General features: G+C 37.0%; 3 protein-coding genes across 5 annotated transcripts; all 3 read left to right on the plus strand.

The window, feature by feature from the left end:
• Positions 1-1,893: 1,893 nt before the first annotated feature.
• Positions 1,894-13,685, plus strand: LOC104905318 (probable helicase CHR10). 3 transcript variants are annotated; one of them, XM_010693812.4, is made up of 17 exons: positions 1,894-2,275; positions 3,376-3,383; positions 3,556-3,634; positions 3,734-3,894; positions 4,024-4,155; positions 4,621-4,801; positions 6,357-6,492; positions 6,634-6,751; positions 7,613-7,702; positions 7,977-8,084; positions 8,191-8,391; positions 9,204-9,329; positions 9,409-10,067; positions 11,362-11,507; positions 12,494-12,658; positions 13,134-13,248; positions 13,353-13,685. In XM_010693812.4, the coding sequence occupies exons 1-17, from the start codon at positions 2,095-2,097 to the stop codon at positions 13,381-13,383; spliced, it is 2,637 nt and encodes an 878-aa protein (XP_010692114.1). In that variant the 5' UTR covers positions 1,894-2,094; the 3' UTR covers positions 13,384-13,685. The 3 variants fall into 3 exon arrangements, with proteins under 3 accessions (XP_010692114.1, XP_057250600.1, XP_057250603.1); XM_057394617.1 differs by having other exon boundaries at positions 3,376-3,634; positions 12,483-12,658; XM_057394620.1 differs by lacking the exon at positions 3,376-3,383 and having other exon boundaries at positions 12,483-12,658.
• Positions 13,686-13,827: 142 nt separating this feature from the next.
• On the plus strand, positions 13,828-15,634 carry LOC104905317 (type III polyketide synthase A). Its single transcript, XM_010693810.4, has 2 exons — positions 13,828-14,339; positions 14,441-15,634. The coding sequence occupies exons 1-2, from the start codon at positions 14,144-14,146 to the stop codon at positions 15,412-15,414; spliced, it is 1,170 nt and encodes a 389-aa protein (XP_010692112.1). The 5' UTR covers positions 13,828-14,143; the 3' UTR covers positions 15,415-15,634.
• Positions 15,635-24,536: 8,902 nt separating this feature from the next.
• LOC104901211 (uncharacterized) lies at positions 24,537-25,856 on the plus strand. Its single transcript, XM_010688763.1, has one exon. It carries the CDS (start codon positions 24,537-24,539, stop codon positions 25,854-25,856), a length of 1,320 nt encoding a protein of 439 aa, XP_010687065.1.
• Positions 25,857-25,906: the final 50 nt, after the last annotated feature.

The raw sequence follows: 25,906 nt of genomic DNA on the forward strand, positions 1-25,906 counted from the left end.
ACTGTTGTACCTTGATGTCAACCTAATTTGGGAGCATCTGATTGGCTAATCAATAAAATGGTGACACGTGACAGTAATTGATTGGTCAGCACACCTCACTCTCATACAAAGGTGCAGATTACTTTTGCTGGGCCTAAGTACAACCTTTGGGCCAAGAGAGACTTTAGTGCACTTTCTTCAGAAAATATACTTTTTAGCCCTGCAGCTTTCTAGTCCTTTGTACTTTACCTTTATGAGCACCTGCCACGTGTAGGGCTCTGATGAGGCCACTTGTCAGCCGTTGATTTTTAGGCTACAACAACTATTGCTCAACAAAACTTTTTTTTTTTTACAATAGTATTTACAAATATACTTATTGTAAAAAAAGAGAATAATCATTAATAGTTGCAACAATAAAAATTCTCCACTACTAAACTAATGATCGTTAATTAAAATTGATGATCATTAATTTAAGATTTTTGTCTAAAATAATGGAAATAATATGATTCATAATGATTAAATGCTTGATCCTACGAGCATTGTTGCTATCTTGGCCCCCAGCAATGGCAGAAAGGGCCATATAACAGAAGCCCTGCAATATTAACCGTTCAATTAGCATTTTAGTAGCTTGTTGGCATCATCATTCATCACCATTAAGGTAGTCGAAGCCAATCAAGTTAATTTGGTAAATTGGTTCAATCAAGTGTTTAGTGCACCTCCTCTTTGCACAAAGTGATTTTGTTGTTGTCTCCACTTACGGGTGCACTTCATACTATAGGGTTTCCTCAAGTTGGAAATCAGTAGCCACTTGGAATGATGGGTGTCCACTTGTCTAGCCACTCAAAACGAAATTCATGATTTTAGTTTTTTTTGCAACAAGGTCATACAAATAAAGAATGACACAAATCCGACTACTCTGGCCAAAAAGCTATTTCGTGGGTTACAAGTTATAAGATTGGGGCCGGATATAACTATTATGATAAAGTAAAACATTTTAAAAAAATACTAGACGTAGGTCGTAGTACTACGGACATGACAACCACTACTTAAATATCATTTTTTCTTTGGAAAATTGTAGAAGCATTATGAAGGGATCAAATCCTTTCTTTTCCCGTCAACGCCCAACCTACATTTGAAAAGCATAATTATATGATGAACAATTTACTCTTACACATGATATTACAATATATATGTTTTAACACTGATGAGAATCAAGTGTACATTACCGCAAAATGTTTAAAACTTGAGAATTAGGTCATACTTCCTCAATTTTGGTGGTAGTCATTCAGCAGTGTTCACCCGAATTTACACAGCCCAATCATGAACTTAAGTCACCCAGGTGAAGTTAGGCCTTGATGAGATTTGTTCAAACTAATGAGTAGGTTGGGATCAAACTTCTAATTTACTGACGTGTTATAATTTGATCCAATTTGATTAGTGATTACTCCTATATATATCATACTTAATAATTCATTAAATGAGTAATAACCTGTAACCCAACTCCTAAATCAAACCGAGATAAATAACTTGATGGGTAGTAGTCTTATTTCCGATTTTTCTAACTGAGTTTGCCTATCATTTGGAATTTGAATTGTGAAATTCGAGTTTAAGATAGAGCATTTAAATTAATTTTCCTAGCTGATCAAATGTTAATTTTAACCTACGTCCATACCCAATAGGATGATATTGAATTCAAGGAAATTGTAAACTCCTAACTGAAAAATATAGAATAATCGAAAAAAATCGAACAGATAATCTCACATAAATATATTGTTTATATATTAGATGTTCAAAGTTAAGTATCTGGATTTTGAGTAATTCACAACTTGGTAAAATTTACTTACATCAAGTACTCCCTCTATTCGTATTTGTTTTTCCTATATAGCATCTTTTTCAAAGACAAAAAATTGAAATTAGAAAGAACAAATAGAATAGAGAAAGTATCATTTTAACGTGTTTTGTAATAGACACCAGTATTCCTAAAAGCATGCCACAACAGCATACAACGTGCCATACATACTGTCTTCCTTTCTTCTTTCTCCCGCCAAATCACCATTGACGGTTTTCTTTTCGAAGGTCAAGGTCAAAGTCAAAGGAGAGAGAAAATAACTAGAGATGAGTGCGTCGTACGAGCAGAGACTGAAAGCAGCGGCGAAGATTGTTATGGCGGCCGACGAAACTCCGGCGTCGTTTAATTGCGAAGAAATCGGAGTTACGGCCACTCTTAAACCTCATCAAATTGACGGCGTTTTATGGCTTATCCGCCGTTATCTTCTCGGCGTTAACGTTATTCTCGGTAATTGTGCTAACCTAATTTTCTCTCACTTTTGATTTCTTTTCGATTTCTCTGACTTTTGTACGTATAATTTCTCGTCAATTTTTCAGTTTAACGCAAACCTGCTAATTAGTCGAGTGCTTAATTAGGTTAATTAGATTATTTTTTAGTTTGAATTTAGTGTTGTTCCAATAGCAATTATTTATTTATTTATTTATTTATTTTGTAGTTACCTTGACACTATTTATATTAAGGTATATTCTTGAAATATCAAATTATTATAATTTTTACTTTCTTAATAATTAGTTATACTTATATCAATGGTTCATGTTTTGCAATTGGCATTACAAAGCTGAGATGGTGCACACGCTAGTCTATACAGTATGGTACATGGATAACAAGCCAAATGAACATATATACATCTCTAGTTGGTACATGTTTATTTGTATTGGTCTCTGTTTACATAATAATCTAGTCCTGCAGGCTGCATGTTTATCGTGAATATGATTATCTTCGTACGGACGTGTATATGTATGAATTTGGGATTGGCAAGGGTGAGAGTGAAACTTTGACACTGTTCATATATTGGAATCTTGTTACGTTCGTCTTAATGAATATTTTTGAAATATCGTTTTGTTTTATAAATGTATACTTATTGATAATTAGTTGTGTTGATGGTCCATGTTTTGCGTTGGCAAGGGTGAGAGTGAAACTATGTAGATTAAAAAGAAAAGGAGACGGTAGAGATTATACTTTTGGGATTATTTTATCTCTAGTTTACGTTGAAATTTGCTTGAACTTCATTGGTTTAGCATTGAGTAGCTGAGAGTAAAGATTGTATTACACTGACGGCCTGACCGGAGAAGTAATTACACAAGGACAGTATAGTATTGTGCAATTTTTCTTTTTAATTGTTTGAGTTTTGGATTTTAAGGAATGCAGGAATTAGTCATGAGGTTAGTTTGAGTTAGTAAAGCTCACCTGCTTCCTTGCATAAATATGATAACTTTTAAGGTTCCCTGCATTTACGTTTTTGTGTTGAATTGAACGGTTTTGAACTTTACCTTGATATTCGTGTAATTATATCTTATAAGTTATATCATAAGCTCTTTTATTTGCAGGAGATGAGGTATGACGCCTTCTGGAATTCTTGAGTAGCTTTTTGTCACTACTCTTACCTGTTTATTGATGAATGTAATGGAAGTGAAAGTAAGATGTACGCATCACCATGATGCAAAGCATCTTGAAGGAAATTGATATGTCTGATTCTCTTTTCTTGCACTGAAATGAAATATTGGCAGATGGGATTAGGAAAGACTTTGCAAGCCATCGCTTTCCTGTGCTACTTGAAGTTTTGTAGAAGACTGCCAGGGCCGTTCTGTGAGTCAGCCGGTTTTGGATCACACATAATAATGTGCATTTTATTTGAAGTTTTTCTTTTTACTCAATTGGTTTGAATGTCATTTTTCTTTAACGCAGTGGTCCTGTGCCCTTTAAGTGTGATAGACGGCTGGGTGTCAGAAATAGGGAAATTTGCTTCTAAGTTGAGGGTTCTTAGGTATGTTGGTGAAAAAGAGCACAGGCGTATCTTAAGGAAGACAATGTATGAGCATGTTCAAGCACGGTCTTCATCTTCTGATGTAATTGTGCCATGGCTTTTGATTACAAGTAAACTGATTCTATGGCTTTTGCCCAAACATATATTTAGGATATATTGTAACTTCTAATGCAATATACAAATATTTTTGTGGTGGTTGAATCATAATCAGGTGTCATTGTTACCCTTTGATGTGCTTTTGACAACATATGATATTGCACTCATTGACCAAGACTTCCTCTCACAATTTCAATGGCATTACACTGTGATTGATGAAGCTCAAAGGCTTAAGAATCCTTCAAGTGTAAGTTGGACACCCATACTCCTTAAATTTTGTATACATAACGTTATGCTGTATGATGGAGCTTCTTTATATTTTGCTTTGTCCTTATTTTTTGGAACACATAGTACCTGTAATTCTCCTCGGATGCCATATTCTAAGGCAAGTCAGCCTCATTTACTGTGGAGATACCTTCTATTCCTGTTCCGAAACCATCTTTTATCTAAATATCAATTGTAGAATGCTTTCATGAACTTTAGAAAAACTCTATGGGTAAACCTCTTCCTTAGTTTGTACATGAATATGAATTGTGTATACTTTTAGGTGCACTCTAGAAGAATATACTTGTTAATGCCAATTATAGAATTGCTTTCATAATATGAAATATGAATTATTAATATCTCCAAAAGGAAAGTAAATTTAGTTTTTTAAATTAGCAAATATCAATCTGTTTGGCATCTTATGCAACTCTGAAGTGCCTTACCACAGGTTCTGTATGGTGTGCTCAGAGAGAGATATGTTATGCCAAGACGCTTGCTGATGACAGGCACACCCATCCAAAACAATCTTTCTGAACTATGGGCATTAATGCATTTCTGTATGCCTTCTGTTTTTGGAACATTGGAGCAGTTCCTTCACACATTTAAGGCTGTTGGAGATGCTTCCGCTGGTATTCTTTCCTCAGACTATCAGTAGGCTATAACTTTTTTTATTTTTGAGAACTTAGAGATGTCTTGTACTTTTTTCAGCAATCTACCTTTCTTGCACTTTTCACCATTCTGCTGCTGTGTACCTTTTCCCTTTTCTGCATAGATTGATGGATAATGTATAAGCTTTCTGGTCAGCCCCCTTCCCCCCTTCTTTCAGAAGGTGGAAAAAGGAAAAAGGTTTTTGGTGAGAGTGTTCACTAAGAATTGGTTTTGCCTTTTAAGTCATCATACTGAAGGGGATTATCTTTTTTGTTTTATTTTTGGAGTAGTAACAAGGTTTTTTTGGTCATGGTATGAGGCTATGAGCTCTTCATAGTTGAAGACTGATAGTGTCTGGTTTTCAGTTTGAACCATCTCATGAATAGTATCTTCGTCAAGATGGCGTATGAGGAGGTAGATATAGGCATATAGCTGTTAGTAAAGCAAATGACAGAGCAACTAAATATATATAACAACCTGTTTAGAAAGTTCTTTCATGTGCAGATGTGCCTTTCTCACTGTGTATTGCCTCTTACAGAAGTGCCATTTTTGTTCGCTCAAATACCCTTTTGTCTCATTTAGAATCGATTTGAATTCGGTATTCTGATCCAAATCCAATTGTTGCGACAATTAACAATTAAAAGGGTATTTCCTTGTTCCGGAAATCTTTATCTTTTTTTTTTGAATCATTGGGTTTAGACATTACTTCGTTGATTTTTAATCCTTTCAAAAATGGCAGCAACGGTCAGCAGGCAAATAAAAAAACCTGCCATGTTCTGATTGCTTATTCAGCAATGAGCCAGTGACCCATGAGATATTGGTTAGATATATGTTATATCCTTAAGAGTGACTGCAACATGATTATAGGCTTTGATGTCTTTGTATTATTTGTTTAGAATTTAGAATAGAGTTGGTCAGAGATTGAGACTGTTGATATGGAGGTTTGTTTATGAGGGACTGGAGTGTTGTGACTGGTGTGTTTATACTTTATATGCCAAAAGTAAGTCAAGAGTGCATCTTTAGAGGTAACAAGTTTAACCAGTGTGTTAGTTTGATTAAAATGATTCTAGAATTTTTTTTAGATGCTATTGATTTGAATAACTGAAGCATTTTTCCCTGCAACCTTTTCTTTGGTGCCTTGAATCTTGATTTTTCTATATTGAAGGAAGCCGAGCTTTCTCTGTAGTATAGGTTTACATCTTGACATGAGCCATATCAAATCTAGGGAGCAAGGAAATTACAGCTTGATTTTTTTTTCCTTTTTGAGATGTTCCCAAGGAATTACGCTCCCCTTTGGTAAGAGTTTGCAATGTTAATTAGCAGGATTGGATGGCAATTGGCCATCCTGTAACTGTTTCAGACTTAGCAGAAGTTTTCACATGCACACTTTCCTCTCTTGCACTCTGAGCTTTGATGCACACAATAAAGGTGCTTGGACCATGTAGGCAAGCCAATCTATTAGCTTATATAAGTATAAACCTTTAAGACTATAGTGTTTTTCTTAGTGCATCTTTTCACTGGAATTTTCCTCGTCAGGTCATGATGGTGCCGCAGTGAAGGAGAGCATCAACACTTTGAAGTGCTTACTTGGCGCGTTTATGCTTCGCAGGACAAAATCTAAGCTTGTTGAATGTGGAACTCTTGTCTTGCCTCCTCTTACTGAGATTACAGTGTTGGTCTTCTATTGCTACTGGCTGCTATATATAATGTGTTCTTCCTGTTTTGTATTACTCTGCTAATTATCTAAGATAACAACTAAATTACAATATATGCCATGAATAAATCTTTTGTATTTATCTTTCCAATTCTATAGGATGGTGCCACTTGTAGCCTTGCAGAAGAGTGTTTACACATCAATTTTGAGGAAAGAGCTCCCTAGACTTCTTGCATTGGCTTCTGGAACATCGAATGTCCAATCGTTGCAAAATGTTGTAAGTCGTCTTATCAACATGCTCATCAGAGGGAACCTATTATATTTGACTGGAGATTGTATGGTTGCATTTTGAGTTGTGACCATTGAATCTGAGTTCCCTTTCTTGACGGAAGTACTTGATGTAGTCCTTGATCTAAAGTTTAGTCAACTTTCTCTCAGCTATCGTGATATTTTTTCTAATAATTTTTTTCGTGCAGCTTGTGATTTGGACTGAAAAATAAAAACAATAACCCTTAGCTAAGAGTTTGTGTATTACACCCTCTGTTTCTTATTGTTCTACACATTTTTTTTTGGTCTATTTCTTTTCAATCTACACACTGTTAGTTTTCTATTTTTAATAACATGTCCCATGTACTTTTTCCTCCCATATCATCCACCTTTTAATATTTTAACACACTTTTTAGTTTCTCTCTCTACCTTTACAATTTTTTCTCTCATATTTTTGGACTTCCTCCTTGGTTCTCCCCCAAAGTGAAGTGAGTAAACTAAAAGGAAACAGAGGGAGTATGATCTTTGTTCCTTCCGCATGAACTTGTTCATCATCAATAGTTGATGCTAATATTCTGTTTTGCATAGGCTTCTTTTGGTATTCGCCCAACCTATGTAGAGCTGGATCATGCTAAATGAAGTGCTATCAGAATATCAAATCTTAATATGGTCCATATTCCTTAAATTGAATATAGAGGGTTTTATTTTTAAAAAAATGCTCTTGGATAATTAGATAGTCTTTTTGTTATTGTTTGTTGGCATTGCCTAGGAGCACTATCGGGCTTGCTCAGCTACTAGCCTGTTATATCAAGACTGACCACTTTTTGCTGTTTGACGATTTTGTTAAATTGTACTTGTTATGTTCCTGCAGGTAGTCCAGCTCCGCAAGGCATGTAGCCACCCTTATCTCTTTCCTGGCATTGAACCTGAACCGTATGAAGAGGGCGAACACCTTGTCCAGGTAGTCACCAATCCATTTGTGTAGCCTTTTTTTTTTTTTGGGGGGGGGGGGGAAGCACTGAACAAGGTATTTGGTGTTCATGGTAGTATCTTTGCTTTGTGGCAGTTCAAATTGATGTTTTCTTTGGTCTGCACTATGCGCAGTTCAAATTTTGCAACTCTTTTTTTTTCTGTGATTACTATTATATGGAGGGAGCAGAAATATAAGAGAAGATAGACAAGATGATTAATATGTTATGCGCTGAATTTGATTTGTTAACTAAATTTTGTTTCAGGCTAGTGGTAAACTTATGGTATTGGATCAACTTCTTCAAAAGCTGCACGAATCTGGGCACCGTGTTCTTTTGTTTGCTCAGATGACCCAGACCCTTGATATCTTACAGGTGTCTTCGTAATTTATTGATATGTTCTTCTAAGAGGTGTGATCAATCAGTAGCATTGTTATGCAGATCAGTATATAAATTTATAACGTTTTCCCTGGCTATTTAGGATTATTTGGAGTTACGTCGTTACTCTTATGAGCGCCTTGATGGTTCAGTTCGAGCAGAAGAGCGTTTTGCTGCAATAAGAAATTTCAGTGTTTCGACCTCTGGGAATCTGAACTCTGAATCCAGTGAACAAGGTGCTTTTGTCTTTTTGATATCTACAAGAGCTGGTGGAGTAGGTTTGAATCTCATGGCTGCTGACACTGTATGTTCTAATTCATATTGTAGAAGAATTTTATAAACCCATATTTTGTAGTTTTCTATAGGAATGTTTCATATTGCAAAAACATCTCTTTGTTCCCACCTCACGTGTTTCTGTCCATAGTCCATACACTTGCTGAGATTAATGAATATTAGTGCCACTCCCAGGTACATGTCCATGGTGTAACAGATGGCGACATTCCTGAAATTTGGAAAATTATGTAGTCTTTTGGAAAAAATTCTTTCTTGCAATCACCATACGGACACCATATGCTGGAACAATTTTAAGAGATTGGATATATTTCTAATTCTGAAACCAGTCCCAGATTTTATTTTAATTAATAGTAGACCTTATTATTACTCTGTTCTCCTTTCCTCTTTTATTTTCCAGGGGGGGGGGGGGGGGGGAGTTAGGAAGAGTGTTGAAGGGAACAAGTTCTACATTTATGAACCCAACTCGACAGGGCATCCTATGTTGAATGTACCCTATGAAGATGCCTTGCAATCTCCAACAACAAAAAAAAATTGTATCCGAGGCGACCAAGCTGCTTCTTAAGTAGTACTTACTGTTACTCTAAGATGTCAAGTAAACACGTCATGAATTGGGTATAGCTGCAAATAACTTGGTAAAGATGAGAAATAATTTCTCTATTCCGTTTCTTCTCCCTTGAATAACTTAGTCTGTAATTTGGGCTGTACAGTTCTGTGGTAGTGCTTCGTTCTTCTACGCCATTAAATGCAGATCAAAATAGTTTATTGTATGGACAATAATAGATATATAAACATTCAGTTGTTTTCGTTTGAAAACTATTGCAGGTTGTATTTTATGAGCAAGATTGGAATCCTCAGGTTGATAGACAAGCGCTGCAGCGTGCACATCGGATTGGTCAGATGAACCACGTGCTATCGATAAATCTTGTAACAGGGCGCAGTATTGAGGAGGTAACTATAAGTGTTAGTTAAGGCCCCAGAGTGATTGCGTTGACTAAAATGTCTAATAGGTTTTAGATTTACTGATCAGGTCATTATGCAGCGAGCACAAAAGAAGCTACAACTTAGTCATAATATTATTGATGATGAAGATTCAGAGCATGTTGGGAAAGAATTCTCAGGGGCTAGACCTGGAGACCTGAAGTCTATGATATATGGCTTACGTTTATTTGATGCCGAAGAGAGTAGTAAAGAAAAGTCAAGTGAGCCAAAGTTGTCAGAACTGAACACAATGGCTGCCGAGGTGCTCGCCAAGCGCATTGAGAAGAAATCTGATGAGGATACAGAGAAGTTAGTACTGAGTCCACTTAGTCTAAGTGGCAATGATTTTGGGATGGAAAGGGCTGCTGCCACCATTGATGTTGACCCTGGCCTTGATGAAGCTTCATATCGTTCCTGGGTTGAAAATTTTAAGGAAGTAGCAGAATCAACTGATAAAACTCCCTTGGAATTGGAGAGTAGGAGAGTGACATCCGAGGAAAAAATTCGAAGGCTTGAAGCTGCAAGAAAGAAAGCAGAGGAAAAAAAGTTGGCCAAGTGGCAAACGCTTGGATACCAATCACTTTCTGTCCCTGATCCGATCCTGCCAGATTCTGATTTGATGTCAGATCATGGTGCTGTAAACTTTGTTTTTGGAGATTGTACAAATCCATCTGATGTGTGCCCCTCTGAGCCAACCATTATATTCAGGTAATATTGTGGCCTTTGACATGAGTTTTGTAATTTATAGATTCAGAATATGTGGCAAGAGTGTTGATTGTTGAATGGCCTTTTTTATCTTATATGGCTAGTTTCTGTTCCAAGTTGCTGATATTTTCTCTGACCAAACTGCAGGTTCAGTAATGTGGCCAGAATGCGTATTTTTTGTCTTTATGTTTATAGAGGTGGCGGGTGGGTGGAGAGGATCTGATTGCAACATTTTTTCGTCATCTGTGATTTTTTTTCAGGGTTTAATTTGTATATGTTGTTATGGTGTAGTATGGGGGCTTGGCTTCATAATTCCTCCGTTCTTTTACAATTGCGACGTTTTGACTTTCACGCTTGTCAACACAGAAATTTGACCATTAATATCTGTAATATTTCGATTAGTAAAAATTATAGAAAGACGATATATGAAAATATACATTAATGCTAATTTAACAACATATAATATATAACATTGATACTAACATATTGAATAAAAACATATTCAAAGTTAAGATATGATTGGTGTAAATGTCAAATTGTTGCAATTATAAAAGTGCGGAGGAAGTATCTTTTGGGTTCATAGTCTGATATACCTATGATTTTGCTGATCTATGATGTTATTTCACTGAGAATCGCTGAATGAGTTCTAATTGCATCTGTATTGGTCGGTACAAGCCAGCTGAACATCCTTCTTTCTTTTTTCTGGGGGGTGAAATCTTAGTTCAGCGGTTGAGGGTATAATGAGTCACCTAATGTCATGATATGCTGGGTAAAGCATGCCGTTCTTGGAAAATCAAGGTCAAGTGCAATAAATTGAAGGGATCATTCATCGTTGTTGAGCTTACAGAACCACTTTAAATTTAGGCATCACCTTTTAATACAAGCAGTTGCTTGGCTAATTTCATGATGATGACTCCATGTAATTGGCACTTTGAACTCCAATGCTGTGTTTTCAAACCAAGAAACATATACATCGTTCTGACCTCTAGCTATGTCCCTCTGTGATTACATGCTATTATTGCAAATACTTGAGTCAGCTTGATCTCTTTAGCTTACTTCAGATGGTAGACTGCGAGTAGCTCCAAACCTTTTCGTACGACATGGCCTCCCCCAAAAAAAAGAAAACTCCACCGAAATAACCCCATACAAACCCCTTAAAATACCCCGAAGATATGGGCTTTTAAAAAGAAAGAAAAAAGGGAAATGACATTGATAAGAGGCAAAGTGTTTGTGGACTTTTTATTGAATGGTGCGTCTATCTTCATCTTCTTATCAGTAATACTTGTTTGTCTACCAGCTGCGTTGACGATTCTGGAAACTGGGGACGTGGTGGAATGTTTGACTCCTTGTCCAGGCTCTCCAGTCAAGTTCCGGAGGCATATGAACGTGCATCTGAATGCGGGGACCTTCATCTCGGAGATCTACATCTAATACAAGTAGAGGGTAAGCTTTATCATTCAGTTAAGTTTAATTTAGAACTATGTCTATATGCTGGTTTTCAGAAAACTTCTGGTTCAATACTCAAATGCTTTCTGACAGTCTATGAAAAACTTGCTCTTCTAGTTCCTTACCATAAGCTGTAATGCATGTAAAGCATGCAATGGACTATAGGTGCATAGACCTAGCAATCATATCACTCACCATTCTTCGTCTTTTGCAATATACTGCCACGGTCTTCTAATAGTTTTACCATATTGACTTTTGGCACCATTCACATTCGCTACTTTGACCCTCTTGTATTGTGTATACATGTAAGGTAATATATAATCATGTTGGGTCTTGTTAGATTTGTTTCAATATGTATGTTCATAAATTAAACTTTTACAATTTTTACTTATGCATAATTAATCTCACACGCACACTTATGCATAATTAATCGCACACGCGCACGCAGACAGACAGACACACACACACACACACACACACACACACACACATAGAGAGAGAGAGAGAGAGAGAGAGAGAGAGAGAGAGAGAGAGAGAGAGAGAGACACAGACAGTATGCTTAAAGTTATGTATTGGCAAACATGCAAAGTCCTCTGGGTACAACTATAAGAAATGAAGTACAAATTTAAGTCACCAGACTTCGCTTTACCAGCAAATTCATTGGAAATTTGCTTCAGTAGAATATAAAATTATGCTAACGGGAGCTATGATTAGTTGGTTTTTTCTGTTATGGGGTAGATACTTTTTGGTATGTATGAATCAAAAATTTATGGTCTATCAGTTTAGATATGTTAGTGATATAACTTCTAGTTGGCATGCAGACTCCCGAGATGAGCATCTTAGAGATGGTGGGAATTGGGATGCCTCGATTGATAGTTGGCTTTTTCTTTTGTGGGGTAGATACTTTTTGGTATTTATTAATCAAAAAATTATGGTCTATCAGTTTAGATATGTTAGTGATATAACTTCTAGTTGGCATGCAGATGCCCGAGACGAGCATCTCAAAGATGGTGGGATGCCTCGATGGGTTGCCTTGGCTGTGGTTCAGTCATATAATTCCAGGCGTAAAGTTCCACGCAGCAGTGTCTCTACAAGTGATTTGGAACTCTGCTTATCAAAAGCATCATATGTTGCTGCCCAAAAATCTGGTAATACTCCGCTTTCCTACCTCTAGGTACTGTACGGGATCACTGGATCAGTGATGCAGTAGTAGTAAACTAGTAATGATTAAAAGTTGAAACGGCAATTATTAGTGTATTATTGATTTTGCTGTTAGTAACGTAATTGGAAAATTTAGCAATAGTTATAAAATACTAAGATTTGTATCCTTGATCTCAGTGCATTAGTCATGACATTTACTATCAACAGTGCCGATCTTTGATCATATATGTACCTGTGCTCTTCTCATCGTTCTGATTTAGAGCATTAGTCATTTGTACTTCCTTGACGGTGATTTCTCTTTTTGAATTTTTTATGCTCTTGACAAGTCTCGACAAAGCCTCAGTTCTGCATTTCGTTTAGTTCGTCTTTCATCCCGAGGCTTCGAGTCCACTTGAAGTCCTGGTTATATTTTTCGATTATCTGTGACTAGCTTCATTTTCCTACGTAATTTTACTTGAACAGCCTCGATCCACATGCCACGCGTTGGGTATCAAGATGGATCAGATCGAGCAATTTGGTATTCTACCGAGCGTCTCTTGCGAAAATATTCTTCCATCTTTGGTGTTAAGATATACGTGTATGTTTTCATTCTGAAGTTGTTCTCAGATCCTCTTTCCTACAGCTTAACTTTGGTCTTTCCTGAGCTTGATATGTAAATCTTTTTTTATTGGTTTTGTACAGGTATTATTACAGGAAATCTTCAAGACAGTGAAACATTGTGTCCTAAATATTGGGTGTTAAGTAGAGATGAACAGACATAGTGCTCAATCGAATTCCTGAAAAGTACAGTCTGAGTTTTCCTTTGGTACCTTTTATCCGTAAAATTATGCTTCAGAACATCTGCAATAGTTTTCCCTCTCTTTTTTTTTTTTTTAATTCTTTCTTTCCTTTTCCTTTTCCTTTTGTGTTTGTGTGTTACTGTGAGAAGCCTTTTATCTATGTTTTCTAGAACTTGTATTCCTAAAAACATATGTGAATTTCAACAATTTTAAGCAATACAAAGTATTCACGTCATTTTCTTTGATGAAAAATTTCCTGTTTTCCGTGTGTTGTTGGAAATGGCTGATGGAAGCTTGATTCTGCGGGTTTGTTGGAAATATGAATAATATGCCTTTTACATAGTCTCAAAATAGTACATTTCATCCTACTAGAGGAGGCCGGAAAAACAGAGAATTTTAAGTTAGAATCAGGTTACATTTATGCCCCTCACCAGTAGAGAGAAGAAGATGAAAAAAGATTGTTTCTCTTTTAGAATATCTTTTCACGCCTTTTAGTCCCAAGATGCTAATTGTTGTGAACCAAACAGAAGCTAACTTAAATAATGCATAATTTATCTTTTCATGCACTTCCTGTTCACCTACTTCCTTCCAAGACTAAAGCTGATCTCCCCATTTATATGCACCCTAATCAAAACTGCTAAACGTGTCCCTTAAAGCACCAATTTTCAAGAACATTTGGGTAAAGGGATTTCAATGATGTCGAAAAATGATGGTAATGGTGCTTCAAGCGATCACTTTTATCGCACTGCAACTCTAGGGAAGGCAACTGTGCTTGCACTCGGTAAGGCCTTCCCGAAGCAACTCATTCCTCAGGAACACTTGGTTGAAGGCTACATTCGGGACACCAATTGCCACGATTTGGTTGTTAAGGAGAAATTAGAGCGATTATGTAAGTAATTAATCAGTCTTACTCATTGATTAATATTTTTCTGTTTACAATTGGTTTTGGTTTTTTTCCATTTTCTTATTTTTGTCTTTTGGTTTGATTAGGCAAGACAACAACAGTGAAGACAAGATACACAGTGATGTCAAGGGAGATTCTAAACAACTACCCAGAATTAGCAACTGAAGGAACACCCACAATTAAGCAAAAATTAGAAATAGCAAATCCAGCAGTGGTTGAAATGGCCCTTGAAGCCAGCATTGCTTGCATTAAGGAATGGGGCAGGCCAGCCCAAGACATAACCCACATTGTCTATGTCTCCTCAAGTGAGATAAGATTACCTGGAGGTGACTTATACCTTTCCACCGAGCTTGGGCTTAGGCCTGATGTGGGACGGGTGATGCTCTACTTCTTGGGCTGTTATGGTGGGGTAACGGGCTTAAGAGTTGCCAAAGACATAGCAGAAAACAACCCAGGTAGCAGAGTACTCTTAACCACCTCAGAAACAACCATTTTGGGCTTCCGTCCCCCTAACAAGGATCGTCCCTATGACCTTGTTGGGGCTGCCCTGTTTGGGGACGGAGCAGCTGCTGTGATTATTGGGTCTCACCCAGATTTGGGCCGGGAAAAGCCATTTATGGAGCTCAATTACGCGGTCCAACAATTCTTGCCTGGGACCCACAACGTGATCGATGGATGCATTACTGAAGAAGGCATCAACTTTAAGTTAGGTAGGGACTTGCCCAACAAAATTGAGGACAACATTGAAGAGTTCTGCAAGAAGCTTATGAGCAAGGCTGGGTTGAAAGATTACAATGAGTTGTTTTGGGCAGTTCATCCTGGCGGTCCGGCGATTCTTAATAGAGTGGAGAATACTCTTAAGCTAAAGGGAGATAAGTTGAATTGTAGTAGAAGGGCATTAATGGATTATGGAAATGTTAGTAGCAACACTGTTTTTTATGTGATGGAGTATATGAGGGATGAGTTGAAGAGCAAACAAAATGGAGGTGAAGAATGGGGACTTGCTTTAGCATTCGGACCTGGAATTACTTTTGAAGGCATTCTCCTTCGTAGCCTTTAAGATATAATCAACACATTTATATGTCGCCAAAAAATAAATGTTTGTGGGAGCATTATTATTATTATTACCTTTTTTTTAATTTTCTTTTTTCGGATTCGAATTGTTCTTGTTGCTGTTGCTTTAGCATTAGTTCAACAGAGCATTTTAATGTTATTTCATCTAGAAAAGAGGAGCTTCATTTCATAGATATTAGTATTTTCATTGATCAATTACTTCTAAATAGATTGCCTTGTTTCTGGTATGTCGTTTTTGTTCATGCTATATACTTGTTTTGCACAAAAAAAAAATTGAAGTTATAAACTGCAGATCAAACCAATGAAATTCCGGGTCCGAAAGCTCCCAGCAAACATAGACTAATAACAAGAATATCAATTAGGGCAAGGACTTCTTTGAAATTGAATATCTTGGAATTTAATTTCCCGAATGAAATAATTTCGAGGAATTGATCCATAATGCCAAATGTAGGGACTATATATTAGTTTGAGTTTATAACATTAGTTTTATTTAGCAATACCAATCCAAATAACGTTGGTCTTGCAATTTTGGAATAGTTTGATTGTGCTAATGATATAGAGAAATCAAGCAGAAGAAGAAATATGGTTACTATGTTCTAGTGCAGTAACTTGGGCTTTGTTATCTTCGCTTGAAATAAAGTGCTCTAATATGAGTATCTTAATACCTCAAAAAAATGAGTATCTTTAATTTTGATTTGGTTTAGGGTGGTATATGAATCTAGTTTAGGATTCCGAATCTTTATAGCCTAATATAATTTGGTTTAAAATTTTCTAGTTTGATGTGTTGTGATACATATTATATGATTGTTATCAATATTAGATCGATTATAGTCTCATATTATGTTTAAATCTCTTAATATAAGATTCTTCATACCCAAAAAAACTCACTCCATATTATTATAACTTATAGCATATGTAAACAAGTAAGTAGCGAGTAGGGACTAATATGTGAAGAATATCATTAAACTTTTAAATTGTTTTTTTGGTGTGCAAACTGTTATTGTGCCATGTGACGTTATTTTGCCATTGATATAACTTGATCAAATGTCACAATCCATAAGAGAGTTATCAATTATTATCTAAGCGAACCAAATAATGTGGTCCTTAATTCCACAACTTCAGAAAAGGATAACTGTGCATGAGTACCAATCTCATCAAATGTCATTTCTAACAAAAAAAAGGGAGAACGAAAAGAAGAAGGCAACTAAGAAATGGCTTCTATGAAGCACTATATCACTACTACTACCCAATGATCATTGCATTTTGCAAGCATATACAAAATCAAGAAGATAATACTGATAAATAAACACTCTCTCCCAAGTCCTAATATGGCTCGGTTATTGCTAGATATTCTCCAAAATACCAAACCATATGATCAGCATAGTAATCTTACAGTTTCTGGACGTATAATTTACCTCTATATATGTTTCTGGTGTTCTGTCACTGTTCCTCATAGTTATGGTGTTGTTTGGTTGTGCTGAAACTGGAACAGCTGATGATAATCCAGAGGAAGCGAACCCATGCCCATGTTGCACCCCACGTGGCTCATGCACCCATTGTATCCCACCGGGCCCGTCTCGAACTATATAGAGGCCCTGTGCGATCTCATATTTGAAGAATTCAATAATGTAGTAGCTCATCCATACTTCATATAATTATACTAGTTTTGAAGCCCGTGCGTTGCACGGGTTGTTTTTTAGTAATTTTTTGTTAACATTATTGATTTTGTGTTACTGTAAATGAGTTTTTTCAACACGATTTTATTTACATACTTCATCTGTTAACTATCTATTTAGACCAATCAACTTTTAGTAAAAAAAACAATTATAATTGTCAATATTACCTTTACTTTATGTTTATAAAATCATCATTAATTATTCATCAAATTGCCTCATAAAGTTGTGCTTACTTTAGTAAGGATTTATTTATCCCTTACACTTGTTAATTAAAGGAGTACCTCTATGCTAACTACACTTTTTTTTATTTTCTTAAAAATCATGCCCAAACCCATTATTGTAGTAGAAAAGGAATTGATAAAATATTTGTCTCCATTATACCCTTATTTTTAAATTATCTTTAATATCTTTAATTATCTATTAATAAAGTTTATAAAAAGTTGATATAAAGTTAGTATTGCAATGGTTGTTTCCATCTCTAAATAAGTGAAGGCATGTTGACCGGTATTGTCAACTAACATATCAGTATATCACTCTGATAAAAGTTTAAAAAAAAATAAAGTAGATATTGAGTGGCCACAAATGCGAAGAAGCTATCATTGAAAATGTTGGCTACTTTAGTAGATTTGCAGCAGTTCATTAGATGTTTTTTTTTTACAGGAAGCAGTTCCTTAGATGTTATCGTATGGTTTAGGCAAATCTCAAGAATCAAGTTTTTTTTATTTTATTTTGTGATTTTATATGTGAATCATAGTCGTAGAGTGAATATACAGTATAGTAGTACTTATAATAGATTCCTAGTTATAATAGATCCCTAAAAGATAATATTTTTTGGTTTTTGTCATAGCCGTAGAGTGAATAAACTCTTATCTCTAAACTCTAAATTTTATTATCTCTCCAACTCTAAATTTTATTATCTCTAAATTAATAAGATGATGTGGCAATCCTAGGTGGCGCGCTTTATGCTCCCGAAAAGTTCCTCTTTTATATATATATATTGATTGATTATGAAAAAAAATAGTCCAAATAAGTAGATAAATTTTTTTCTTTTTACTACTTGAACTTTCTCTATTTTGGGGCCCTCACAATTAAGGGGCCCTGTTCCATGGAACATGTTGAACATGCTAAAAGTCGCCCCTGTATCCCACGGCACGGGCATGGCCATGTCGCCGCTGCATCCTACGGACATGCTGGTCATCATGGTGGCTTTTCTGGTGGCAGTGGCTTTTCCGGTGGCGGTGGCTTTTAAGGTTGTACTTTTGGACTCGGATGTGATAGGTAGTAGTACTAGTACTAAGTACTAATACTACCTCCTCCGTTTTTTTTTACTTACACTTTTTGAGAGGTAGAGAGAAAAATTAAAAAAAGGCCCTATGCGATCGGAGAAATAGAGAAAAATGGAAAGCAAAAGTAGAAAGTGTTGCAAGTAATTTATTATTGTGCTTTTATGAATTGAAAGTGTTGCAAGTAAAAAAAAAAGGAAGAAAGTATATTTGTTGTCCATTTGCTTCACCCGAGCTTATGCTGGGATTATGGCGAGGTTTCAACTACAGACCCTCCTTAAGCGATACCAAACTGCTTATCATTTAGACCAACCCACGTTGGTTACATAAGTATATGTTTGGTTATACGTTGATATTGTTAGAGTGGAAGGCATTAAAATGGGATGAGTAGTTTGTAATCTCTGATTTGTGTCTTTAAATCGAAATGTGAAGCTGCTTAAAAAATAAAAGGTTTGAACATCTTGGATGTTTCGTAATCAATAACATGATTAATGAATTGAAGTGATTGTTTATTAATGAAAAAGGGTAGGTATATGTTTAGTTCCTTTTATGAAGCAGCGTCGGGTCAAAAAATAAATCTGGAAAAATCGGAGGTTTCATTTAGCCGGAATGTTAGTCCTGAATCGCAGAACATTCTTCAGATGAAGTTGAATTTCACGGCTGTTAATGAACAAAGGAAATATCTTGGGCTTCCAATGTCTATTGGGAGATCTAAGAAGGTTGTTTTCCAGACTATTCAAGACCGAGTGTGGAAAAAGATCAAAGGATGGAAGGAAAGGTATCTCTCTAGAGCGGGTCGAGAAGTGCTAGTGAAAGCGGTGGTCCAAGCCATCCCAATGTATGTCATGCAATGTTTCAAGATCCCGGAAGGGGTGATTAATAACATGGTATCTCTTTGCCGAAACTTTTGGTGGGGACAACAGGGAAACGAGAGGAAATTGCCTCTCATAAGTTGGGAGAAAATGTGCCACTCGAAAGAAGCAGGCGGACTTGGGCTCCGAGATTTAGGGGCTTTCAACACCGCACTACTTGCGAAACAGTACTGGAGGATAGTCACAAATCCGGAATCCTTTGTGGCCACGATTTTGAAAGGAAAGTACTTTCCCCGGACGGAATTTTGGGAGGCGAAGGTCCCTCAAAATGCTAGCTATACGTGGCACTCTATAATATCGGCTAGAGAATTATTGAAAGAAGGATCCAGGTGGGTTGTTGGCAATGGCAGGAAGGTTAAGTTCTGGAAGGATCCATGGCTAAAGGCCCTCCCTAGGGGTCGTGTGTGGTCCACTCCACCGGACGAGGCCATACTCAGGCCCTATGTTGCAGATTGGCAAGTGGAGAACGGTGACGAGTGGGATTTTGCAGCTTTGGATGGCGTATTAACAACGGAAGAAATGGAAGCGGTGAAGGGGGTTACGGTTGCTTCGAGTGATCAGTAGGATTTTCTTGCTTAGTCTCATTCTAAGAGAGGGGAATTCACTGTAAGAAGCGCCTATCATCTCGAAATGCAAAGGAAACATGGTTTTGTGGGGTCCTCATCTATGCTAGCTAGATCGGGGTTCTGGAGGAAAATATGGAAGACAAAGTCCCTCAAAAGGTGAAGATTTTCTTTTGGAGGGCGGTACGTAATGGGCTCCCAACCATGGATGTTCTGTGTAGAAGGGGGATGAATGTTGATCGAATGTGCCCTCGATGCGGAGATGGCCCTGAGACAACCTCACACATGCTTCTGACATGTAAACACAGTACATTATTATGGAAGCTCTCCCCACTGAGATGGGAAACCCAGGACTGGTAGTATAGTTTTATAGAGTGGTGTGAAAGTATGGCGAAGAAGTGCACCGTCGAGCGGTCATGGGAGATTGTGATGCTGTTTACGTGGCAAATGTGGAACCTAAGAAATTTGTGGGTGTTCGAGAGGAAACGTATGGAGCCTATTATAGCTTGCGAGAAGATGATGCGCTTGTTGAATGAACTTGAAGCTGTTACCAACAAAGCAAATGTAACCTCAAGTGTTGCAAATGTGGTGTCTGATGCGCACAAGTGGACAAAGCCAGGCGCTGGGAGGTTTAAACTCAACTCGGATGCTGCTGTCATGAAGGAAAGGAAGGTAGGCCTGGGGGTGGTGGTCCGTGACCATGAAGGCGACGTGATGTTAATTGCAGGGCGCAGGGGAAAGGAGACTAGCATAGTAGCCCAAGCTGAGGCTAAAGCTCTGCTGTTTGGCCTCCAAAGAGCGTTCGAATGCGGACTAAGGGAGCTCGAAGTGGAGAGCGACTGCCTCCACCTGGTGGACCTACTGCAGAATAAAGCTAAGGAGCTTACTAGTACTCAGATTATTGCTAATGACATTAAGTGTTTTACTTGTAAGTTGGAGTTTTGTAGTTTTGGTTTTTGTAGGAGAAGTTGTAATAGTGTGGCGCATTTAATAGCCAAATCCTCTCTCTATTTTGAGGAGGAGCTGCTCTGGCTGGAGGATTACCCACCAGATATTCTTCCCCTTGTTATTGCTGACAAGGTGGATGTTTCAAGCTCTTAATGATATGATCTTACTTCTCGTCAAAAAAAAAAAAGTTCAAGTTTCCTAACCCATATTTTCTGGAGGTGTGAGGTTGTTTCAAAAATAAAAGGACAATGAGGTGTGAGGTTGTTTCAAAAATAAAAGGACAATGAGGTGCTCGTTTGATTATTATTCAAAGTGACAGTTTGCAAGTGGTGTCAAGATTGAATAGAAGCGAGCAAGATGGTTTTTACCTTGGTGCAATTGTTCGCCAAATAATTGTAAAGATTGTTAATTTTTTAAATTGTGTAAGTTTATGTTCATGCATGTTTTTAGAGAAGTTAATACATCAGCTCACCCCATTGCTCATTTAAGCTCTGTGTTCTACTCGACTAGTGTTTGGGGGAGGGGGGGGGGTTTCTAGTTGATATTGATCATGTAGTACCTTGGATTTTAGTATTGTATATCATATCATTCAAGCCTTTCAACTCTTCACATCAAAAAAATATAGGCCCTGTTTGACAATTAGAGGCTAACTAGCGACTAGTTGTTTATATTAGTTAGTTTGACCACTTGTTTGTATTAGCGATTAGCTGATTGGTACTTTATTAGGAGAAATGACCAATAATGATATTGAAATAATTTATTGGTTGAGTTTTTGTGCTAAAAGGTAGTAAATTTGAACAATTTTAGGATATATTAGTCTTTACACAATGAAATTCACAAACTTCTCTTCCAAAAAGCTCCTACTAGTAGCTTTTTTAAAAATGGTTTTTGGACTCAAACCTCTCTTTCTATCTCTTAACCAAACCACTCCTATTAGAGGTTTAAATTATTCAAACCTCTCTATTGTATCCCTTCATCCCAAAAAAAATTGAACACTTGTTGGGACATATAACTTGAGATGATAAGTTGTAGTATGATTATTATCAAATATTATTTATAGTGTTAAAAAGTTGATCTTATATAGGAGTTGGTGAAGTTTTTTTTTTTAAAAAGTATTTTATTGATAAAGATAGAGGATAAGCCAAAGGAGTATAAACAAAATTAACATACCAATAGTGGGCACTAGTGGAAAAAAACGTAAGGACTGTGATCAAAACATTCCTAAGGGTTGCGTTTTTGGCACGCAACCCTTACCTTAGCATTCCTTCGTCAAAAATGAAGGGTTGCGGTAAAACTGCATCCCTTCACTACCAAGGGTTGTGGTTTTGGGCCTAAATCGCAGCCCTTCCTTATACAAAGGGCTGCGATATTTGCTAAAAAAGCTCGTAGCCCTTGTCACCAATTTTTTTTTTTTTGGTTTTTGCATTTTATAGTTCTAAATGTATCCAAAAACAGTTAATGAGTATATATTGTTTTTATTTGTGCATCACGAAATTATAAGCATTACAAAATATAAATTCATGAAACAAAATCAACAATATCTGGATGAATTACACAAATAAATTTGGAAAAAAATCCAAGCAAATATTATGGATAAATTATCACCAAAAAAAAATCCTAAATCGCTAGAAAAAACCCTAAATTCAAATTTCAGAACGAAAATACAAAAAAAAAAGAAATTCTAGATCTAAAATTACATGAAAAATAATCAACTAACTCCATACCGTTGGAGTTTCATAGTTATATGACTTACATCATATTTTATAGAGATGATCATGGAAGGATATGAGTTAGCTCAAGTGGGTAGAGTGCTCCCCCTTAGCCCCTGAGGTCAGTGGTTCGATCCTTAATCCCAGTATTATGCTGGAGTATTTTCTTAGCATGCTATGCATGCCTTACCAGCCAATGTGGAGTTAGCCTTTCGGCTGACTTTATTTCCTAATAAAAAAAAATAGAGGTGATCATGGGCCGGGCCGGGCCTAAAAAATTGCCCATTAGTCGGGCCGAGCCAAAATTTAGGTCAATTTTTTATGCCCAAAGCCCGCTATTTCGGGCTGAAATGAGCAAGCTTATCGGGCTAAAATTAGGCCAAACCAAAAAATAGACTAAAAAGTCATTTTCGACTTGCCCAAATTAAAAAAATCGGACCAGGCCGGGCCCGGTTGCAGACTAAAAAAACCTGCCCAAACCAGTCCAAAAATCGGACCGACTGGAATTGATCAGCTCTAATATTTTATATTGAACAAACTCATCAAATAAGTTGCTTATCTAAAATATTTTGATAAGAAAAAAAAATTCCTATTTTACTTTTCCTATTGTTAACCAAACACTTTTAACAAATTCCCACAAAATTGATTTTAGAAGTTATGTCATGGAAACTTCCAATTACCACATCAACCAAATTACCACTTAACAAGCTACTGAGAACTTTCTAGCTGGAGGCTTTATGCTTAAAGAGACAAACAAAACTTTCATTGCACTCATCCCAAAAATTGCCAGACCGGAAGAGGTAAGTCAGTTTCGGCCTATTAGCCTTTGCAATACTTCTTATAAGATTATTTCAAAATGCCTGGTGAATAGATTGCAACCTATCATGTCTTCTCTCATAGGACAAAATCAAAATGCGTTTGTCATGGGAAGATCGATAAATGATAATTGCCTCATTGCTCATGAAATGTTATCCCATGTTAAAAAAGCTAGGAAAGGGTCTAACTATAGTGTAATCCTAAATTTGGACCTTAACAAAGCTTATGATAGGGTGAGTTGGAGTTTCATTAGAGAAATTCTTATTGAGATTGGGTTCCCGGGTAAGTGGATACATCTTATTATGGAATGTATTACAACAGTTTCATACTCGATCCTGGTCAACGGGGAACCGGCGGGGTTGATTAAACCAAAGGCGGGACTGAGGCAGGGAGACCCCCTATCCCCCTACCTGTTCCTTCTATGTATGGAGATTTTATCCAGGAAAATCCAACAAGAGCAAAACCTTGGATTGATAAAAGGTCTAAAAGTTCACCGTAAGGCTCCGGAACTCTCTCACCTCTTTTTTGCAGATGATGCACTTTTCTTCATGAAGGGAAAGATGGATAATATCTGGAACATGAGGAAAATCTTGGACACTTTCTGCTTGATTTCGGGAGAAATGATCAATGTCCAGAAATCATACACTGTGTTTAGTAAAAATACCCCCAGAAAATTCATAAGGCTGTTGAATAAGGGGTTGAAAGTGGGAAATAAGGAGAAACTAGGTAAGTATCTAGGTTGTCCTATGGATGTCACGGGACACTCTTTAAACGTTTTCCAAGAACTCCCTCAAAAGGTCATAGCTACTATCTCCTCTTGGAACTTCTCTTCCCTAAATCAAGCAGGTAAACTATTACTTATTAATAGTATCCTCATCGCTTATGCTTCCCACATAATGGCCACTTTCCTCTACCCGAAAAAAACACTGAACAAAACTACATCAACCTTCCTAAAATTCTGGTGGAGCTCAAGTAATGATAAAAAGCCAATTTATTGGAGGAAAAGAAGCCTCTTGGAAAAACACAAGTGGGAGGGAGGGTTGGGTATGAGAAATCTGATAGCTTTAAACCAAGCAGTGCTTTTCAAACAAGCCTGGAGAATCCAAAATAACCAAAACCTTCTTGTCAGCAAAATTTTCAGAGCAAAATACTCGGACTCTTGGTTTGATAAGAGCTTAAGAGGAAAAATCCCGAAGGTTAGTTCGTGGGGAGGGAGAAGCATCATGAAAAGTGTAGGTTTTATGGCTCCAAAAGTGGGGAAGATGGTTGGAAATGGGAAAACTACAAAAATTTTAGAAACAGGGTGGGTTGGAGGAAAAAAGATCAAGTTTAAAAGTGAGGAAATTGACAGCTTAGACCCTCAACCATTATGGGTTAGCGACTTAATAGGGCAAAACAATGAATGGGATAATAACATACTAATCAAATGGTTTGAACCAAAAGAGGTTAACATGATCAAAACCATTCATATCCCAGCTTTTGATGTAAAAGATGAATACACTTGGAATGGAACAAGCAATGGGGAATACTTGATAAAATCGGGATACTGGTTTGGTCTCCACAAGAGAAGTGGAGACTATGAAACATCCAAATTCTGGAAGAGATTCTGGAGTCAAAACTTCTGGCCAAAATGGAAAATTTTCTATTGGAAGCTAGCTAATGGTGCTCTTGCCACCGGAGTAAACCTTAGGAAAAGAAAAATCCTAAGCGAGAGTCCTTGTCCACTTTGTGGATGTGAAGAGGAGTCGGATACTCATCTGTTTAAGGATTGTGAAATAACAAGGAGGATATGGAGTTGTTCTAGTCTTGGGATAAACTCTCAACAGCCAAATAACCTGTCAGTATATGTATGGTCTAGAAACTGGTTGTGGTATCTTATGGATGATGAACCAAAAAATGGGGAAAGAACTTTTGATTTCATAAACACCCTTTGGTGCATCTGGCTTTTGCGTAATAAGAGAATCTTTAAACCTAGTAGCAATGCAACACCCAAAGATTTCTTTGAAATTGCAAAGCACTGGAAGATAAGGGGAAACAAAGCCTGGAGGGATACAGAAGACATTATAACTGAACAGGGAAGATCCAACCGTGAAAAATCAAAAGACCCCTTCTGGTGGGGTTATAACTGGGCAAACCAAGAGGAACATGCCACGATGATAGTTGATGGCGCCTGGAAAATAAATAGTCAGGACGAGGATGATCCAGGGAAAGCGGCCTTTGGATGGTTTTTCCAGGACAGAAACGGAGAAATAGCAAAAGGGAATCAGGTCATTTGCGCAAGTTCAGCTTTACAAACAGAAGCGCTAGCAGTACTCCTTAGCATGAAGGAAAGCCTCAAGATGGGGTATAGAAATATTGAAGTTTGGACGGACTCAAAATTGCTGGTGGCGGGACTGTATGAGGAAAAGAAGGCGGCTTCGAATATCAGAACCATCATCCTTGATATCCGTGAAACAGCAAAGATTTTTAACTCTATTAGAATCCTAAATGTTATTAGAGAGAAAGTAAGTATAGCCCATTCTATTGCTGTAAAAGCGAGAAGAAAGGGCAGTAGTTTGTAAGTTTTTATCTTTCTATTTATCCAGCAGTCAAAAAAAAAAAAAAAAAAAAA

The sequence above is a fragment of the Beta vulgaris genome, chromosome 1 (assembly GCF_026745355.1).
Source record: "Beta vulgaris subsp. vulgaris cultivar EL10 chromosome 1, EL10.2, whole genome shotgun sequence".
Classification (NCBI taxonomy): Eukaryota; Viridiplantae; Streptophyta; class Magnoliopsida; order Caryophyllales; family Amaranthaceae; genus Beta; species Beta vulgaris.